This window comes from Falco naumanni, chromosome 2 (assembly GCF_017639655.2).
Source record: "Falco naumanni isolate bFalNau1 chromosome 2, bFalNau1.pat, whole genome shotgun sequence".
Lineage (NCBI taxonomy): Eukaryota > Metazoa > Chordata > Aves > Falconiformes > Falconidae > Falco > Falco naumanni.
The window spans coordinates 96,633,469-96,653,161 of NC_054055.1; the positions used below are offsets into that span (position 1 = coordinate 96,633,469).

A 19,693-nucleotide genomic window follows, 5' to 3' on the forward strand; every position below is an offset into this window, starting at 1 on the left:
ATAGTCATGCTGGTATGAGTCTCTAAAACCAAGAGCCAACGTGTTCATTATGACTGCCCATGCGCCTACTTAGTGCTGATGTCTTTCCAAGATTTCGCATCAGTCCCACCAATAAAAGGAAAAGCTCTTTTTACTGTCATCTCTATGCTGTCTAGTTCAGCTCTGTAAAAAAAATAAACCGGGTACAGTCAGTGCACAGTTGTAAGTTTGACTGGAGTATTCAGTAAATAACCAGCTTAAAACCCAAAATTATACTACTACTTTGAAAAACTTAATTTGATACCACCCATTTCTTGAAATGCAATGTTTACTGCCTCTTTTTGGTGCTTCTTCCAGTCCTTTTTAAAAATTAATTAGTTCAAATGTAACTGAAACAAATGAAAAATAACTCTCGTGATATTTCTTTATTCTGTAAAAAAAACAAACACCTACAAGAAATACTGGGTCAGCAGCTGAAATTCACTTACAGTCTTATATAGGCAAACTGCTGGCATCTTCTGCATTCCAAGAGTAGCAACCAAGTGGAAACACAGAAGGGAAGCACATGACCCCTGTTTTTTGCTCTGTTAAAAGAACAGAAGGGGAAAAAGTAGTCTAATCACAAATATGATAATGAAAATTTTGATTTAATAGCCTATATGACATTTTTTCAGGTAATTTCTCTCTAGTCTAGTATGTATTCCTAGCTTTCTACTTTCTCCAAAATTAGGTTACTATTGCTTCTTTAATCACAGAGTTATAAAAGTAAGGAAAAATTAAAAAACCAAACCAAAACAAAAAAAATCCACCCAACAAGTAAACATTTGACATGTTCTAGGAAGCAAGCAAAAAGACAGGAAAATACAAATAAAAATAATGAGCATGCTCCTTAATTGTCTGAACTGTTTAAACAGGCAGAAGTGTGTTTTCCCTTACTGTATCTGTTTCAAATCATGAGTGCTAGTTGAGAAAGCTAACAGTTTTCAGTATTTGGTCCTAAGAGACAGTAATATGTGGAGATGGTGAAGTAGGAGGGAGGTTTCCCCAAGTTCAGAAGTATGCCACTGACAAGCTTCCAGGGAATTAAGAGTAGGCACCACTTCCACCTTCTGTTTCTCCAATCCATTTGAAAATATATCCAAAAAATCCACAGTGTTGCAGAGACATCCAAAGAAGGTGTTTCAATTTTTCTGAAAATTCTTAATTTTTTTTTATTTGACTAGCACTCGGCTTTGCTTTTGATGAATGAAGCATCTGCCAAATCACAGCAGGGGGGGAGAGAATGTGTGTGTGTGTGTAGATGTGTGTGCATGCATATCTGTATACATTAGACCCTGGGAGGCACCACCTCATTTGCATTCTGTTTTCTAGATTACTGGGAACAAAATGACATCACTTAACCTGGCTACCATCTTTGGCCCTAACTTGTTGCACAAGCAGAAATCTACAGACAAAGAATTCTCAGTTCAGAGCTCAGCTCGAGCTGAAGAGAGTACTGCTATCATAGCTGTCGTACAAAAGATGATTGAAAACTATGAAGCCCTTTTCATGGTAGGTGCATATTTCTTCACATTACTTCTATGCATTTTTAAGTGAAATGAAAAAAATACCTGGTTAGTATTAGTAGACTAGGATGAAATAAACTGTCAAAACTGCATTAGATTAGGGTCAATTATTATTAGTAGAAAAAGTAATCATCTATTGAGGAGAGTGCTTTTCAGTAAGCAACAGTATTAAAAATACGTACTTATATCTTGCCTGGAATGGCTTCTATGTAGAGAAGAGTATCTTCCTTAGAAGGTTTCTGTCTGTGGAAATGCTGAGGTTGGCTATTCAGTTGTATACCAAACAGTGCACCAGCATTGCTCATTGGTTTTAAGGCAAGACTGAAAATGACCTTTTAACTATCAGTTTTGGAAGTCAGGGAGCCAATTTTTCTGCAGAGAGTGAGAGATCTTTGGTTAATTTAAGGAACATCCTGTCCTACCAAAGGCATTCTTGTTGGTTGGATGGGGAGGAAGGACGAAGCTTTCTCATTTGTCAGTTGGATGAGAGGAGTAAAACAAATCTGTGCAGGTCCTGAGCTCCTTTCTGTTCTCTTGCTGAAACAAGGAAGTTCTTCGTAAAAAGGATGATGACCTTGTACTTGGACATGTTGTTTACTTAAGATGCAGCTTAGATAAATCACATTCCTCATGCCTAGCAGTCAGCTGGACAGTTCATTCTGTGGCTTTACCTTTTCCTCTTTTTGTCTATAAAATTGTAGGTCAGATCAATGTGGTTTGTGCCTGAGAGTGCCCTGCTCTGGGGTAGCAGAGTCCAGTCAGACCTAGTGGTGGGTACTAGCCTGCCTTCATTTTAATAGGCATACACCTCTAAACAAAATCCGCAGTCTTGAAAAGGCAAAAATAGCTTTGGTTGTTGTGTCTTGAAACTAAGCAGCACTGTATGTTACACTGAGGAGATCGATTCCCAAAGCAGAAGGAACACTGCTCCAGCAAAGTTTAGTGCTGGATACCTTGATGGGAGATGGACAACCCTGGACTGTGGGCATGTGAGACTAATGGCCACATAGTACTGGAAGGGGAAGGTGTCTACCAGATTTCAACAGGGAGAAGAGCACGAGAAAACAGTCATGAGCTCTGCCTATCAGTCTTAGCCTCAAATAAACTTATTGTGGTTTTCTTGTTGTTTCCCTCACACTGTATTGCCTTTCATTACATCCTTTGCTTTATTTTTATTCTTGTTCCAGTAGACACTCAGCAATCTCTTCCTTTCTCTTTCTTTCTCTCTCTTGCTGTCTCTCTTTCTCTCTCTCTTTCTTTCTCTTTCTCTCTTTCTCTCTCTCTTTCTCTCTCTTTCTCTCTCTTTCTCTCTCTCTCTTTCTCTCTCTTTCTCTCTCTCTCTCTTTCTCTCTCTTTCTTTCTCTCTCTCTCTTTTTTTTTTTTAAATCTTTTCACATTTTGGGGAAACTTCAGGTGCTATTTTTCCTTTCACAGCAGGAAAAGACAGTGACAGAACTGCACTCCTGTGTGAAGGTCTGCGGGCCCAGAGTATGGATGGCACTAGCAAGTTTAAAATAATACTTAAATAAGCATACTTGCAATACTTGAAGTTTTCTTATTGTTTCTCTTTAAGAACATTTTACAGCACAGCCACATCTCGGTACTTAATACTTAGGCACACTTTCTGATTTTCAGTGTGGAAAGAGTGGGGCTAGGTTTAGACTAACCTACATGTGGTCTCTTTTAATTGTGATGAATTTGTGCCTTTATCTCTTCAGTGCTTGCATTTTCATCTGAAGGTTAAATGAAGTGTGCAGGGAAAAAAAGTAGTTTTCTTTTGTTTTCCAAAGTAGCTTTTTAGATTGTGGAGGGAGATTAGAATCAGATTTCAAAATGAGAAGCTAGCTGTGTATAATAGAAAGACAAACCTATCTCAGATGCTCTCCTGAAAGCTGAACTACATTGATGTGAAATTTATAGACATGTCTAACAGCTGAGCGTCTCTGGGTGCTTTCCCTCTTCCCATTGACATAGTTTAGCAAACAACATGGCAAGTTCTGCCTGTTTTCTGGAGTAATATCTAAGCACACACATGATACTTGATTGTGTTAAATTGCTTATTGTTACTATCTTATAAAGCTTCTACCAGGGTTTATTTCATCTTTTTCATGCTTTCAGCAGCAGCACAGAGAGACTCTTTGTATTCTGAAAACAATTAGCCCAGTGCATCATTTAATAATAGGTGCATTGAAAAGAAAAGATCGCATTTGTACATGTAATTGTAATAAAACTCCATTCATTTGAAATCAAGCAGCAGCAATTTGTTTTCCAAACCCATAGCAGTGGGGCCAAACCAGAATTGCTGTTTATACTTGACATTTGTGCTGCTTACAAAAAGGAAAACATCTGGACTGGAGCATTCAGCTACAACTATAACATACAATGTATTGCTGCTAAGGTGTTTTGGGGTTTTGTGGTTTGGTTTTTTTTTCCCCCTGTTACTTTTGTGTATGGGATGTTATAAAACACTGATTGGCTTCAGCACTGAAACTGGAAATTTGTGAAATAAAACGTAGAAAACCAAGATTCGTTGCGGCACCCAGACCACAGCCTTGGAATGATTCTGACCTGTTGGTGGATCAGGAAGATTCTGTTTGTCAGAACCACCAAGGATAGTGGGGACTCTTTTTATTAAGCATTTTTCATTCATATCAGTAATACACAAATGTGAATTCCATACAGAAGATGGATTTTAATCTTGCTTCATTGACATTAATGATGTTAAGGCCTCTCATGTCCAATTCTTAACCATTTCAGTGAGTCTTAGGGATGCATTAAAATGTTTTATGGGAATATATAAAGGACTGTTCTTTGCCTGTCTCTGAACTGTGCCCAGCAGCTGAATGCGGGGAGTCACAACTCGGCTACACTGTTTCATTGACTTGGCATAGAGGATGGAGAACAGCAGTTCAGTCGTGCGTTTTCATCTCTTAGTGTCCAGATCCAGCCCTGCTGCAAAGAAGCACTACATAGTATCTGGAAGGTCTTATTTTCACTGTTAGAGGCTACAGTAGCCTCCCTGCTGCAGAGGCAGTGGTGCACTGCCTCTGTGCCACATCAGTAGCAAGGGACAGCACAAAGGAGATGCTTAAAGGGTCCCTCCACCCTTTTGTGTCTCAACAGCTGTGACTATTATGTAGCACCCAGCCCCCAAATATCAGAATATCTCCTACTTTACTGGAGTCCTGACAACCCCAGAGCCCGCTGATCTGTCCCAGTATGTGCTGAACAGCTGTTACCCCAGCAGCGCGTTGGCTTCCTTCCCTTCTGTCCCTGTATTTCAAGTTCTTAGCCATCTACTCAGCCACAACTTCCAGTTAAACAATTAACTCAATAATAGTTATTGCAGCTCTGTAACATCTTCCTGAGGTACCAATATCTCTATAAGTGTAAGTTTATAATTACATGCATGTAATTTCTACACTTGCAAATTCATTAACCGAAGTAAATTGCACAGGAGGAAACCTAAAACCCAGTAGACAGCTAGCAAGGACACCGTCAGTACAAATCTGGTTGAAGGATCATAAATTAATATGCAAGTCCTATAACACAATAGAACTGTTAAGTTTGGGTTTTGCAGATGTTTTCAGTTGGAACTGAACTAACTGTTGGAACTTTTTCAGATTCATTTTTATGGAATGAGAGACTGATATTTTAACTTTTTTTTTAATAATGGAAAATATATTTATATTTTTCTGACACAGTCCTCAGATTCTTACAAGTTTAGCAACTTCATATAAAGCTGAACAGTAAGTTATATAAAGGAAGACATGGATTCTGCTTTACCGTCAATCTTTATCTGGAGTTTGTTCTACTCTATAGAAAGGCTGTCTAAACAGAGAAGTTACAGCACAGCAGATTTTCAAAACTGTATTCCTATAAAAAGAAGATAATTTATTTAAAGACTGTTGTATCAATGCCTATCAATAAGATATTCTTCCAGCTTTAGAGGCTAAGTACAATTTTTAAAAAAGGAATACATGGTCACACAAGTTTCTCATGTTTTGGATAATTTTGAATTAAATGATGCATATCTTCATTTATTTTCAAATTATTTCCTTTTATAAAGAAATACGCCTTTTCTGTAACTTGACTCCCTAAATACCTACCAAACCGAGGTGTTCCCCTGAAGAATCTATTAGTAATTCTATTCCTATTCCCCAGGAAATGTCAGGGAGCACAAATGGCCCATGCAGTGTGACCTGAAGGTCAAGAGATTCAGACTCTGACAAATTGCACCCAGAAGCATATTGCACAGTTGATGACCGCTTGCTGCATTTGCCTTGCCTCCAGTTCTATCCATCATGAGTGAACCTGGGCTGTTAGTTCAGGTTTCTCAGATGGTTACGTCTGTTTCAGTGCTTTGAAGGTTGAGTTGAATGTTCCACTGTGATGTGGATAAACTCACTTAAGGATTTGTAAGACTCACGTAAAGCACAATTGGAAGTACCAAGTTTGCTTGGGCAGGTTTTGGAGTGCGATTCCTGCTACCTGCTCAGGAGATGTTGCTATAGCCTGCAGCAGCTGAAGCTATCAATAGCTTTATATCTCCATATAAAGCACACTAGAGGGAGTTGGCAAAAAAGAAAGGCCAAACTCCAAAGAAGATGATGCAAATCCTGGTGGAGCCTGTTGCTACTATCTGAAGCCCAGAGAGGCTGGACATCCAACAGGGACCCACTCATACATCTAAGTTATGGACAGATTAACTTTGTAATTACTCAGGTTCTGATTGAGCACAAACAGGAATTTAAATGCTTCTAGATCTCAGGATTTGGCTACATGGATACCTGAACATTAAATGTTTGTAAGACTTAATTTAGAAAAATGTTGGCCTTTGGCAGCTCTCACTGAAATGAAGCAAATGAAGAACTTTATTGATAGAACAGTAACCATGCAATTTCCATATGAGGACATAAATAAGTCAAATGCCACAGAATATATGAAGAAGTATTCTCCTTCCTGTGTAATTACATTTCACATTTTTTTCTAAAAGAAAAGAAGTACAGTTGCTTGGAATGGAAATCTGTAAACGTCCCCAGACCTGTGAATAGGGATGTAAGGTGAGGACCTTAAACTGAAGCTTTCGGGATTGCAATACATGAGTGATGCTTCTGTTCTTATCAGAGATAGTACCCAACTAAAATATAAATAATATAATAACTATTTATAAATAATACCAATGGGCTGTTCAACAGTGTTCAGCATTTGACATTGTACGAAGTGGTCTTTGGTCCTTTTCAGCCTGTTGTTACATGCAATTTATCTTTTAAGTGGAAGCTTCTGAATATTTATTTTATATACTCTCCATAAATGCACTTGTACTTGGTCTTTTAGATTAAGCATAGTACCAATATCACTGTAAATTAAAGGATATTAATCTCCAACTATTTTTTGTTGTCTTCATAGGTTTCCCCTGACCTACAGAACGAAGTGCTTATTAGCCTGCTAGAGACTGACCCAGATGTTGTGGACTATTTGTTGAGGAGGAAAGCTTCCCAGTCATCGTGAGTAATCTGTTTTTTCATCATCCCTGTTTCTGCTGGGAATTTCTTTCTCCCCCTAGAAGCATTCAAAAGGTTCTAGTTATCCACAGCTCTTCTGCACTCTCTACAGTGGAGTAGAAATACCCTCCCTATTACACAGACTCTGCCAAAGAAATTATGACTCTTGTACAGTGTTTTCTAAAGACAAACCTTGTTTCCCTATTCAGAGGAAAGGTTGCGTTCTGCTGCAGAGAACAGAATGACATGTACATAAAAATATCCAGTGCACTGTTACCGGACAGGATGTATTCTAGTAATCTGCTGGTTCATGTCTTCTTGGGTTTGTTGTAGTCTTCAGTAACAGGAGACGTGTATTACACTATCCTTGAAACACACCCTAGAGTGCCTTAACATCATCACAACTAGATGTTTCACCATTTGTCATTCTTTTCCTGTTGTATACACGTAGGACATTGTAAACAAGTCAACTGCTGCAACAGCAGGTTTACGGAGACTCTTTGGATATTATTTAATTGTAAACTCTGTGAAAGATCTGAAGAGAAAAAAAATCACACCAATCACTACTGCAATTATGATACATAACATATTCCAACTTTGTGTATGGTGTATGTATGCCTACACTCATGTGCCTTAACACTATGAGTTTGTACATTTGAATTAACAGGATTCCTGGTTTTCTCATGGGAAATACAGTCATTGCCTTTATTCTAGTGAATCCCAGTATGTCAGACCCCAAAATCACAAAATTTGACAACCTTGCTTTAAGTAATTTATAAGAGGTTTCCTAGACTCCAAACTCTCTGGGACAGATTGGACTTTGCCTTCCTGTGTGTGTGTAAAGTGCCTAGTGCATTCAGAATATAATTAAAATTGAATTTGTACCGCCAGGTAGCTATGATTTTTTTTCTCTCCCTCTGAACATTGTATAGTTGGAGGTAATGTAATAGTGTGCCTGGCTTTAAATGAAGAGGTGTAACACATGGGGGAAAATGCTTTCCTTAATTATAAAAATTAAAAACAAAAATACATGCAGTATATATCGTGTTGTAAAGGATTTTATTAGTTTGTTGACTTAACCACATGCGCACATAACATGCAGTAGCAAATTATCACAGATCATCTAATTCGTGGTAACTGTCTCGGTGTGTTTCCTTAGTGTACCACAGACCTGAAATAATTTCAGTTAGTTTGTGTCTGACTGACAAGTAACCATTTGTATAGTTAGATCACAGTAAATGCAGGATAATTTGAGGTGTGTTAGCTGTCTATTACACTTGTTTCACATTTGCCACGAGCCAAGACCACAATTAGGAGAGACACTGCAAATCATATTGGTAAAGTCTGTAGAGACTTCTTTCTTTTGGAATGATCATACTCTTTCTAACTCAAGCTAATAAAAACCTTCATGCTGGATTTCACCATCTATATTATTTAAAGACTTATATAAAATTATATCTCACATATGGCTACGCATATCAATTGAGCACAAATTTGTTGCAAATCATTGTGGATGTAACAGATTATTGTTAGATCCTGTTTCCTTTAAGTTAGTTGACCTTTCCTTGAGCTTCCTTAGTTTTTAGCCAGCATGCACACCTACAGGAGAAAATGGATCTTTTGTACAAAGCTGGTCACGACTGACAAAAGGGGTTTTGTAAGAAAACATTATGAAACCAAATAGGAGCACTAGTACCAATTTACTCTATTTTCAGTAACTGGCAGATGAAATATCACTGAGATAGGCAAAAATTTACTGTGAGTTTTCTTCTACTCTGCTATCATGTAAGTTATTTATTCTTAATGTTAATGAGATGTTTTCACTGTGATTGCAACTTCTTTGTTAAGATATTCCAGGGAATTAGAGGGAATATTGCTTAATGTTACTACTAGGAGTGTGATGCTCTTAAGAGATTAATTTATTTCAGAACTTAATCTCCATTTTGAGGCTTGTATTTGTTGGTTATTTTTCCTGTAAGAAATGTGCGGCAGCAGACAACAAGAAGATGTTTGTCTTGATTTGATAAAAATGAGCCTCCAGAATACATCCTTACTACTCTTGGAAATTTCCTGGTCATGTACTCAAGATCTAAATTTAGATCCATGGAACAGAAAACTTTACATATTCTTGAGACAATCTTTGTCAGAAAAGCTAGTTGGCTGCATAGCGTAGAGTATGGAGTCAATGTCAAGACTTTAATGTCATATTAATCACTCTGAAGGTCCTGCTTCTGCAATTGCCCTCACATTTCTGCTTTTGATGTCATTACAAATGCTTTCTTCGCTCTGATCTAACAGAGAAAATGCAGTCTCTTTTCCTCCCCAGAGGACAACAATTCAGATGATCCTCATCTTTCAGTTCTCTTAAGAGCTGAGCATCGTGAATGGTGTTTCAGGGAATTTGTGGGAGTTCTTCATGGTAAAGCACTAATTACCATTGGCAGCAATTTTGAAGTGTGCTTTTGTGGATGACTTCCCAACTTTTTTGTATGTTGGCTTGATGACAATGGAATTTGAGGTTTCCAGCTGTAAGATGAAACATCTTTAACACAAAAATAAAATATGTTTCTTACAATTATTTACTGCTTATCATGGTTAGTGGTCCTTTTAGCGTAAATGAGTTTCAAAGTTGCAAAATTTTCAAATTTCTGTGATGATGGGTTTTAATCCATCCTAACCTGTGGCACAAAGACGAAGCCATACAATAGGCCATACAGTATGCATAAATGCAGTTTTCAAAGCTGCGCAGGCTCCTTGAATCACTGAGTCCTCTATCCTGCATGACAGTAGCAACCACATCATAGTCCCATAATAATCTGTTTTGTTAGTGGTACCTGCGTTGCTCAGATGTGGGTGGGAATTACTACTGCACATGCTGCCAAACCATCACTGTATGATTTACCTCTTGTAAAACATAATTGTTTTCCCACTCAGAAGCTTTAAGGTATAACAGAAAAGGATTTCTGCCAAAACCAGGAAGGGATTTCCTGTTCTGATGACCTTGATACCAGTAGGAAAGTAGGAAGGAATATCCCTGGTAGAAGTCATTATTGTTAACATTTTTCCAGTTCACCCATGCAAGTAGACTCTGGTGGATAACATCAGTTCAGAAGTTAATGCTAGTTAAAAAGGAAAGCCCAAGACTCCTTTATAGTGTAGTTGATTTTTGTTTTGGAATCAAAAATAGTATTTTTGAACACATGTGGCAGAAGGAACATAGGTTCCTTCTGCAGTTTCAGTTTGTATGTAACCACTTTTTAAATCTTTTCCTTAATGTAGTTCATAACCGCTAGGAAATGCTTCACTTGCCTTTCCATTTCTCACATTTGATAGTACATAATCTTCTATTACTCTTTGTGGACACTGTAATCTGCCCCGATTCACAGACTGCGTCTAGGCTAGTGGGTACTTTGTGCAGTATTTATGTTTGCCTCCTGATTTAGTTTCTACCCAGCATGTGGATAGAGAATTTCACAGCTATGCAGGGGAAGACGAAGTTTGAATTTTAGTGAACATCCATTTGCTACTGAACTCTAACCATAAGGCAAACAGATGCAAAAGTTTTGTTTTAAGGAATATGTGAGAATTCATTCTTTATTTGGAAAGATGCAAGCCAATGTCTTCTGGAAGTTGTGTTTTATTTTGTTCATGAAGAGCATGGTGAAGCTGCAAATGTATGAGAACAATTTCCAACTTTAAAGCATTCAATCCATTTTGATAGTTTTTTGTAGTAAGATTGGCAGAGTCCACTGGAATTTTCTTTGATTTTTAAAACTATTTTTTCTAAACAAATTTGGAAGTGACATTATATATATAAAATTGTGTGGGCTTACTAGCAGAAACTGTAAATGAGCTTAAACACATGAACATTTGGATCTTTCCAAAGACTTGACAGTTTCCATTCAAGTAAATTTTTATCAGGATCTCTGTCTTGAGAAGAGATAGACTATAACAGATCATTCAAGGTAAGACATGAAATCAGTGTTTCACAAAGCTCGAGTTTATGTTCTCACATTCTTTCATTTCCATTTCTGTTTCCCTTATTCCTTGTGTTACCTTGCCATGGCTAAGTGGTGGTATACCTCTCTCTTTATCCTGTGTAACACAATTAGGTTTTGATCCTGCAAAGATTTACATGCAATAAGCCTTATTGGTGTCACTGCTAAGTATGTCTGTATGCTAGCAGGGTGAGGTTTAGATGACATTCAGCCTGGAAAGCTGGGAAGGCCTATTTGATCATAGGATACCTACACAGATCCAACATTTCTCCCTTTTTCTCTCAGGTATTTCTGGTTCTTCTAAAATTGCCAAGACATTGCTTAAATCTAATCTTAACTCACACTCACTGTACAAGCTTTTTTAGAACCTAGGAGGGCAGAAAGAAAGGAGTAAGGGAGATAAAAAGAGAAAAAAAGATTTGTGATAGAATTGTACGTACTTAAAAGACAAGAAATCTTCAGTGTGTGGCTGTTTCTGATTAGTGTAATTTATACTGGACTCATCTTCACAGGAGAAGTTGAGATAGGAAGTTACATAATTGGGGCATGATTTACTTTTTTTTGTTGTTGTTTGTTTTTTAATAATTCCCCAACATTATTGTATCAAGCACATTAGGAAGCCTGGGACAGCAGTACTTTGCCAAATGGCAGCTCTGGGGTTTTGAGTTTGCCCCAGTTAATGTTCAGGACCAGTTCAGGGATGGATTTCTTGCTGGGAGTTACCAAGGAGGAAATTTATTTGATCCATTCCCAAAGCTTTATGATTGCTCTTACATGGGGGGAAAGGAAGGCATATTGAATCAAATAGTAATCATGATGTTGATGTATATATTTTACATTTTGGGACGTGCAATGTGTAAATCAGCCAGGAAGAAAACCCGAACAGCTTGAAAGTGGTGGTTTTTTCATTATTTCTGTATTAATATTTAGTGTGCTGTGGCTAGCCTGTCTTACTACTGTGTGTTTTCTTTCTCCAGTTTTATTTCATTTGTCTGGAAAGAGGGTTATCGTTCCATAACAAGCAATGTGCTTTGGCTGCTTACTGAGTTCAAGCTCTCTTTGGATTTTACTCTGAGAAGAGCCAACCATTTTCAGTCCACATTTACAAGAATGAGCCACTGTCATATCATAGTCAATTAGGGCAGATATGAACGTGAGGTCACTGTGAGTAGTGTTTGACTCAAGAGAAGCGAAAGATAAGCATCTAAGAAACAAAGATCAAAGTGCAGAGAAATGAAGAATGAGTAATAGAAATATAAATTAGGGAGTGCCAACAGGAAAAAACTATTGTTTGTTTACAGAATATTTCTCTATATTCTTTGGGAGGTTCAGTGACTCGTGGACTGCCTCTTATCTGTGTAGTAAAATCTTAACGTTTCAAAAAGTCTCCCTCAATGTTCCCAGCATGTTTCAAAAAGAGAGCTGTCTCTCTGAGCCTTGGCTGTACTTTATGGGGAGGTTGTTCGCCTTCTTTTGTCAAAATTAAATGCAGACCATGCTTTTGGTGACGTAAAGGTGAAAAGGTAAAAGAAGTAGAAGTTATCAGCAGAGCCAATTGTTTGTTGCCCCCATCAGAAGTACAGTAGGTACATCTTTTTGTCCCCTGTAGAATATTTACCTTCTGATGGCTCTAGAAGAGCATCCTTACAGCGTGAGAGACAAGCTAAGGAGTTTTTTTGATTTCTCTGACTGTGTAGTGCTCAAAGTGGAAGAAGTGATTTTAGCATGCTGTTTAGCATCAAACTAATCTTTCCTATCATGCCCTCAGATTTACTCTTGCAACAAGCTAAATTGTCAAGGTAACATAAGGAATTGATTCATTGTTTAATTTCCTGTGGTGAATTGTACGGTTGTGTGGTTTTTGTTGTTTTCTTCCTTGACAGCAGCATCTTTTGATTTTTAGTGGCCTCTGCTGGCCACTTCATGGCAAAAGTTTTACTCATAGAAAATTCACCTCTGTACTGCTTCTGAAGTGTTTTCATTTCAGCAGCTGTGGTCATACTTCTGTATTTGATTTTATTTTTATTACATACAACTCGTATGTAGCTGTGAACATAAAGCATTTTTTATTAACAGTAGTTTGTTTATCAAAATTTCTCAGGAGCCCTGAGATGCTGCGGTCAGAAGGTTCCTACTCCACAGGAGGAAGACATTCTTCCACGGACTCCAATAAAGCTTCAAGTGGAGACGTCTCCCCTTATGACAACAACTCCCCGGTACTCTCGGAGCGTTCGCTGATGGCAATGCCAGAAGAGGTTGCCCACAGCCCAGATAAGCTGTACAAGGTACCCGAACAGTACACGCTGGTTGGACATTTGCAGCCTAAGACAAAGGAGAATTCTTCTGCATCACAGGCTGGAAAAGGTAGAGTACGTCCTGCTCGTTTTCCTCTTCCTCAGTGACCGATGGGGGGTTCTGGAGCAACTGGAAAAGTGTCATTTTTGTATTATCAGCTACCAGGATTTGAAGGACAATAGTATAAATAACCTTACAAAAAATGACTGACTAACATTCTTTTGTTGTGTTGAGCCCAAAGGGTCTGTGCTCAGCCCTCCTCCTTAGCTCAGCCAGCTGTCGGGGATGCTCTTGGTATGGCATTTATCAAAACTTGGAGATATTATTTAGGAAAATAGAAATAGGTATTTCAAGTTCTGCTCCATTAATACCTGCAAGGTTGTGGTCTGGACCTTGGAAAAATCTGAGACTTTAAGATGTCAAGCTACAAATTTTCTTCAGCACCCTCTCGCTGGAGAACACAGCTGATCTGCACAGTATTACATCTGCTACCAATTACATACCTAGCAATGCGAGTGCAGGAATCCATAATTTTCAAAGCTATCTAGGGAGTGCACACCTGAATTATTTCTTCTGTAAAGATCTGTGGTTTAAACTGATAACTCACCAGCACTTCAAGATGTGTTTCATTTAGAAATATTTTTTTAAAATAATTTACATTCAAGAAGAGCATATTTAATGAGCCAAACTTTAAGAACTTTCAGTGCTCAGGGGTGCAGATAACTGTTTGGTGGTATTTTTAAAGCTGTTTCAGAGGTACTAGTTAGGCACTTAATTCCCCTTGGAATTAATGAGATTTGGACTATTATTGCAATTATATGCTTTATAAATGCCAATGGGCATTTATCTTCTGTATTCAGCATCTGAATTTCTGAATAGGTTTCAAAATTTGGTCAGATTTCTATCAAGTTATGAACAGGAAATTACATTAAGTTTTATCATATTAACCGTCTTTTGGACTTTACTATGTATCACAACGATACTGGACCATGACCAGTTAGGAAATTCCTTTACTGCCAGATGGAGTCAGAAAAAAGGATGAAACTGTTATAACCCAGCACAATGCCTGACGCGCACGTTTCATTAAATCTCTGTTCTGTGACAGCACTTTTGCATAAGACCCGAGGGATGCTGCAGGTTGATAGAGCGTGCCTTACAGTGACACCTGGGGCTGGGGCTGCCTGAGGAAGCTTTGCCATTCTTTCCATAAAAAAGCACAAGGGCTACCTTCTGTTGACCAAATCCTCCTGTTCTTGTGCAAATTCTCCAACTGACTTCAGTAAGGCAGAGGTCTCCGGAGAAATTCCACTTTCTCAGCAAACTCGGGCATCCTGCCGGTACAGAGTTTACTGAATCTGTTACAGGAGCTGAGCCTGAAACAGCAAGTAACTGAACAAGTACATTTGAGATGTTTGTGTTAGGTGTATGGTAAGTCAGATGCTAGTATATGTTAGCAGCTCTGATACCTTACATAAGGTTTTACTGTTCCATTTGTATGATTCTAAATAATGGCTGTAAGAGGAACAATTCATCATCATCATCTTCCTGGTCTTACTGCTATTTAGGTGTTTCCGAAGATCATTTTGATATCTGGGGCACCTGGCATTCAACGCTGAAAAGTGGCTGCAAAGATCCAGCAGTGACAGGTCAGTTATTTCTCAAGTTTTAAGCCAAAATCTAGCAAAGACATAAAACAGTTTCTTGGGTTTGAGAAATCGCAGTGAAACCAGCAGGATAATTCAAATTGTCCCAAGTCGAACTTTTAAAAAGTGACTGTTCAATAAAATACAGAGGAGCACAGTGGTTATACAAATGTGGCGACATTTCAAACCATCACAAGATAATTTTTGAATTAATTAAAAAAATAGTTTTATATTCTTCTAAAAATCATTGGAAGTGGACGGCCAGTGGGGATTTGAGAGTGGCTGCCACAGTGGCAGAAGCACGAGCTGTGAGGTTGGCAGCCCTGGGTGTTGACCCTGCTGCTGGGTGGCATGGGTCCAGCAAGTCCCTGACCTGTCCTGCCTGTGTTTTTCTCCCATCTGCACCTGCCTCACAGAGGAACTGTGAGACTAAAACACAGCCCTGCTTTTCAAGCATTTGAACGATGTCAAGTGCTGCAAGGCTTTATGTCAGAGCAAAGTATGAATCGCTGAGTAATATATTAGACATGGTTCAGAAAGATGTAGGGCTGCTGCCCTGTGTCCCCATGCTCAGCTGGTGGTGAGGCTGATGCACCCTCAGTTGCATCGCCTGATGAGAAAAAATCCCATCCCTCTTCTACAGCGTGATGCAGGGGAAAAACAATAACTTATTAAATGTCACGTAAATGATTATGCAGACTGACGTCTTTCTGACTTGGCCCTCAGGTTCTTATGGGAACATTTATGAAAGCAGCTTGCTGCGACCTGGACAGTGCTTTCTTTCCCAGGGGAACCTCGCCATGTATTCTCCTCGGTGGCAGGGCAGCTCCTCCGAGTTGGACACTGGCAGGCAGGTCATGCGAAGGAGCCAGACGACTGCTGCCATTCCTGAGTGTCAGCTCCATCCCGCGGTGTCTCGGGTGTGCAGTAACCCACAAATGGAAGTTGGCAGTAGGAGTTCAGACCTGTCACACTCGAAGTCGGAGCAGCACTTGACTTTAAGCAGTGTGGAGGACCTCAGTGATCGTGACTCAAACGCAGGTTGTTCTCAAAGCACAGCCAAGCCCTCCTACAGAAAAGAGCGGCCACCACCACCCTACCCGGGCCCAGCGAAAACAAGCTCTGCATTGTCACAACGATCGAGCGTTTCTTCAACGTTGCACTCTTTGTGGAGACTTCAACGCCAAGAAAAAAGTTCAGGGACAAGAGCAGCTGGAGGACCGCCAGCCAAAGACCCTGACCAGGCCACCTCCAGGCAGGAGCAGCCAGCGCTGCACACCCAAGCGGGTCACATCCATTCCATGGCACCTCACAGTCAGAACAGTAAAAATGTTTCCGAGGCAGACTGGCATGATTGGCAAAGGGAGAGGTGGCAAATTTGGGAGCTATTGTCAGCTGACAACCCTGATGCCCTCCCAGAAACTCTTGTATGATCAGACTCGGCAGAACCACCGCTCATACCTATGCCTCCGTCTCATAGGAAAACAACAGTGACAGTGGAAAATGGGGAGGGCTTGTTTGTTTTATACCAACTGAATTGCATATACGTTTTTTTAAACTTTGTTCACTTTAATTTCTTTAACAGCACTGTCAGGCAGTCCATTTACAAATACAGTATGTTCCTGTTTTTCAGCAAGCTTTTGAGAAAAAACAAGATGCAAATTTTAGTCTAACTCTGTATGCATACTCTGTGTATAAGATAAAGCTTGCTTTGATGTTGCTAAAATTGTATTTATATATCTGCAGTTTTGATGATTGTATATTCTGTAATGGGTATTGTATGATAATCATATATTATGTTTTCATATACAGATGTCAATCAATCATGACTGCTTTTTTAAAAAAAATCACTGCACTTACATTACCGTGATATGCATTGGAATTCTATAGAAAGTGCACAAGCTGGTTTCTGTGCTTATATAAAAACCCCCACCCTGTTAAAAGGGGGAAGTTGTTCCTCTTCACTGCCTATTGAAAAAAACACTAAAATAGAGTGGAACATGAAAAGCCATATATTTTATAAGGGTAGTAGTGAGCTTAGAGGGGAAAATACCAAATATTTTTTTCTTATAAATATATTTGCAAACAAAATTAAAATTTGATACAAGATTGTACAAATATTTTTTTAGATTCTGGTAGAAAGCAGCTCAGAGAATCAACTAAGAGCAAGACCGTGCCTAAACCAACTAAGGATGTAGTGCAAAGGTCTGCCCTGCCATTCTAGAGGAAAACCGATGTTATGTATACAGGATATAATATATATATTTATAAATGTATGATTTTATGTATTGTTCTGAAACAATAAACTGGAATCCAAATTTTAGAAACCCAAACCCAATAAATTGAGGTGTGTAACAACTAAGAAAGGATATGGCTTTTCCTTTGACATAACAAAGCTTCAGCATTAAGAAAGTTAGAGAAAGAAAGTAATAATGCAGACAGACCTATGAAAGGGAGTCACACAGAGTTTCAGAAAGGAACATGGAATTTGGAGACGGTCACAGCTGCATTTCTATAAATATTGTGCCAAAGTCTGGGTCAATAGTATTTCTTCAGTAACTGTATGTTGCGTTGTTAAATGTTGCTGTTTTATACACGTTCTGGTGGTTTTAAATTGCAAAATTGTTTATGGCCAGCAGGTGGCAATGTACTTCAGTATTCTAGAGAAAGTTATCACTTGATAAGGGAAAGTGTATCATATAAAAAGAATTTTATAAAACATATTAGTCTTAATTTTAATGAAGTTGGAGACTTATTCAGTGATGTTGTCTTTAAGTTCTTTCTTGTGCCATAATGACAGAATAAAAAGCTAAGCAAAACACTGAGCATATTTTTTGCTCCTTTTTTTGAGGTAAGGTTTATGTAAAAAATAATGTATTTTTATTACATTCTTGAGTATCTCTGTGCATGTCGTGGTTTAAACCCAGCTGGCAACCTAGCACCACACAGCTGCTTGCTCACTCCCCCTCACCTAGAGGGATGGGGAGGAGAATTGGAACATCTAAAAGGCTTAGGAGCTTAAGGACCACTTTCAAGTAAGACTTAAATATACAAGATTCAAGGTTTTACTTGAGTTTTAGGTTTAAAATCCATCATATAAACAGTCTGCCCATCATAGCTCCATTTCCCAAGGGAAGTTATAAGATAAAAGCACCAACGCAAGTAGAAAGGGGCAGGATTTGGCCTTTCACTGTTGTAGCACTGTCAGGCTCTTTTTACAAATACTGCATTCAGACTGAATCTCAGTTCTCCTGATGGTTGCAAGGCTTTTCCAAATACTATCTTGATATGAGACTTGATAGGAAAAGGTTCTTGCATGTAGCCTGTTGCAGCAGCTCTGTGTCAATTTATTACCAAAAAAAAGTCCCACCCCAAATTAAAAAGAGTGGAATATAAAGAAGGACAAAAATGAGCTCTCATGACCAATCTTCACTATTTGATCTAGTCTAAGGATTTTCTCAGCCTTGATACAAATTTGCTACGGGAAAGTAAAGCTCCCTAACAGTCCTCAAAACCAGCCGTGTCATAAATCCTGCTGCAGAAGATAACTCTATTCACTAGATGTCCATCTCTTCATTATAAATCCCTTTCTAAATACAGAAGCATCTGCACATTTTTAACATTTTTAGTGAAAGATGTAAAGAGCTTGCTTTTTGCCAGTACCTCTCTCTGTGCATATATGTCTATACTACCATCTATATGGAGTTTATGTGAAAATGGAGGACAAAAAACAAGGCCACTGCTGGAGGACAACCTTGTCTGCACACATTTTGATATATAATTGCTTGGAAGAAGAGAGATATAGAATAAATTCTGATGAATTAAAGTAACACTTGCCAAGATTACATTGTTTCTGTCCCTTATTTTCATTTGAACAGGACAGAGCAAAATTGTAATGAGCAGGTTAATGATGTAATAATTTTTAGTTACACCTCTTTCCAGGTTGAAATCGGTGACATAATTTCTTTTGATGTCTTTTTTTTTTTTTTTTGTACTTCAGAAGAAATGTAGCCATGAGAGGTGGTTTCTGGGTTTATGTTAGCTGATAGATCTGTGTGGGCTATTCCATTTTAGATCTCCATGATGTTTTTCATCCTATGACACATGCTTTTGTACTGCCCTTACTATTCCTCTTACGGGAAGAGTCTGTAGTGTGGGGATATCAGAGCCTTTTCTCTGACTTGGGAAGCAGGATTCCTGTTGTAGCAAAAGGGTCACGGGCCTCTGCTTCAGTAAAGAGCGTGGTAGAGAAGGTCTCTTCCCCGAGGTCTCGAGGCCTCAGGGCAAACTCCTGCAGCTCAGTTCCCTCCCATCACTCCCTATTGCACTATGCTGGTTCTTACCTAGGACTGGAAAAACAACCTCTTTTCCATGTTGGGGGAGAGCTGGGAGGAGTGTGCTGCACTCACAGGTGAGCCCAGGAGAGGTGAGATGTGGGTGCCCCGAGGATGGGGTGCCTGCGTATTGCCCACAGGGCAGGGGCTACTCTTCTCTTTTCTATTGCAGAGACAAAAAAATTAGAGGAATCGGCACAGCTCCAGATACAAGCCAAATGTGACAGGGAACCTCCGAGCCAACGGGAAAAAGGAGAAGCTCAGACTTTAAAATATTACTTTAAAAATTACTGCTGCTGCCATCTTTTAAAACAAGATGTGGTTCCACAGTGGACTCACCCATTCCAAGACCATGCTCCCCTGCTGAGGGGTAAG

The 19,693-nt window shown here is 38.9% G+C and overlaps 1 protein-coding gene across 1 annotated transcript in view; it reads left to right on the forward strand.

Moving 5' to 3' along the window:
- ARHGAP6 (Rho GTPase activating protein 6) overlaps positions 1-18,824 on the forward strand; it is a 336,655-nt gene extending 317,831 nt beyond the window's left edge. The window contains 5 exon segments of the mRNA XM_040582760.1: positions 1,351-1,530; positions 6,954-7,051; positions 13,148-13,410; positions 14,907-14,987; positions 15,711-18,824. Coding sequence (XP_040438694.1) covers positions 1,351-1,530; positions 6,954-7,051; positions 13,148-13,410; positions 14,907-14,987; positions 15,711-16,417 — 1,329 coding nt within the window. The 3' untranslated portion in view covers positions 16,418-18,824.
- Positions 18,825-19,693: the final 869 nt, after the last annotated feature.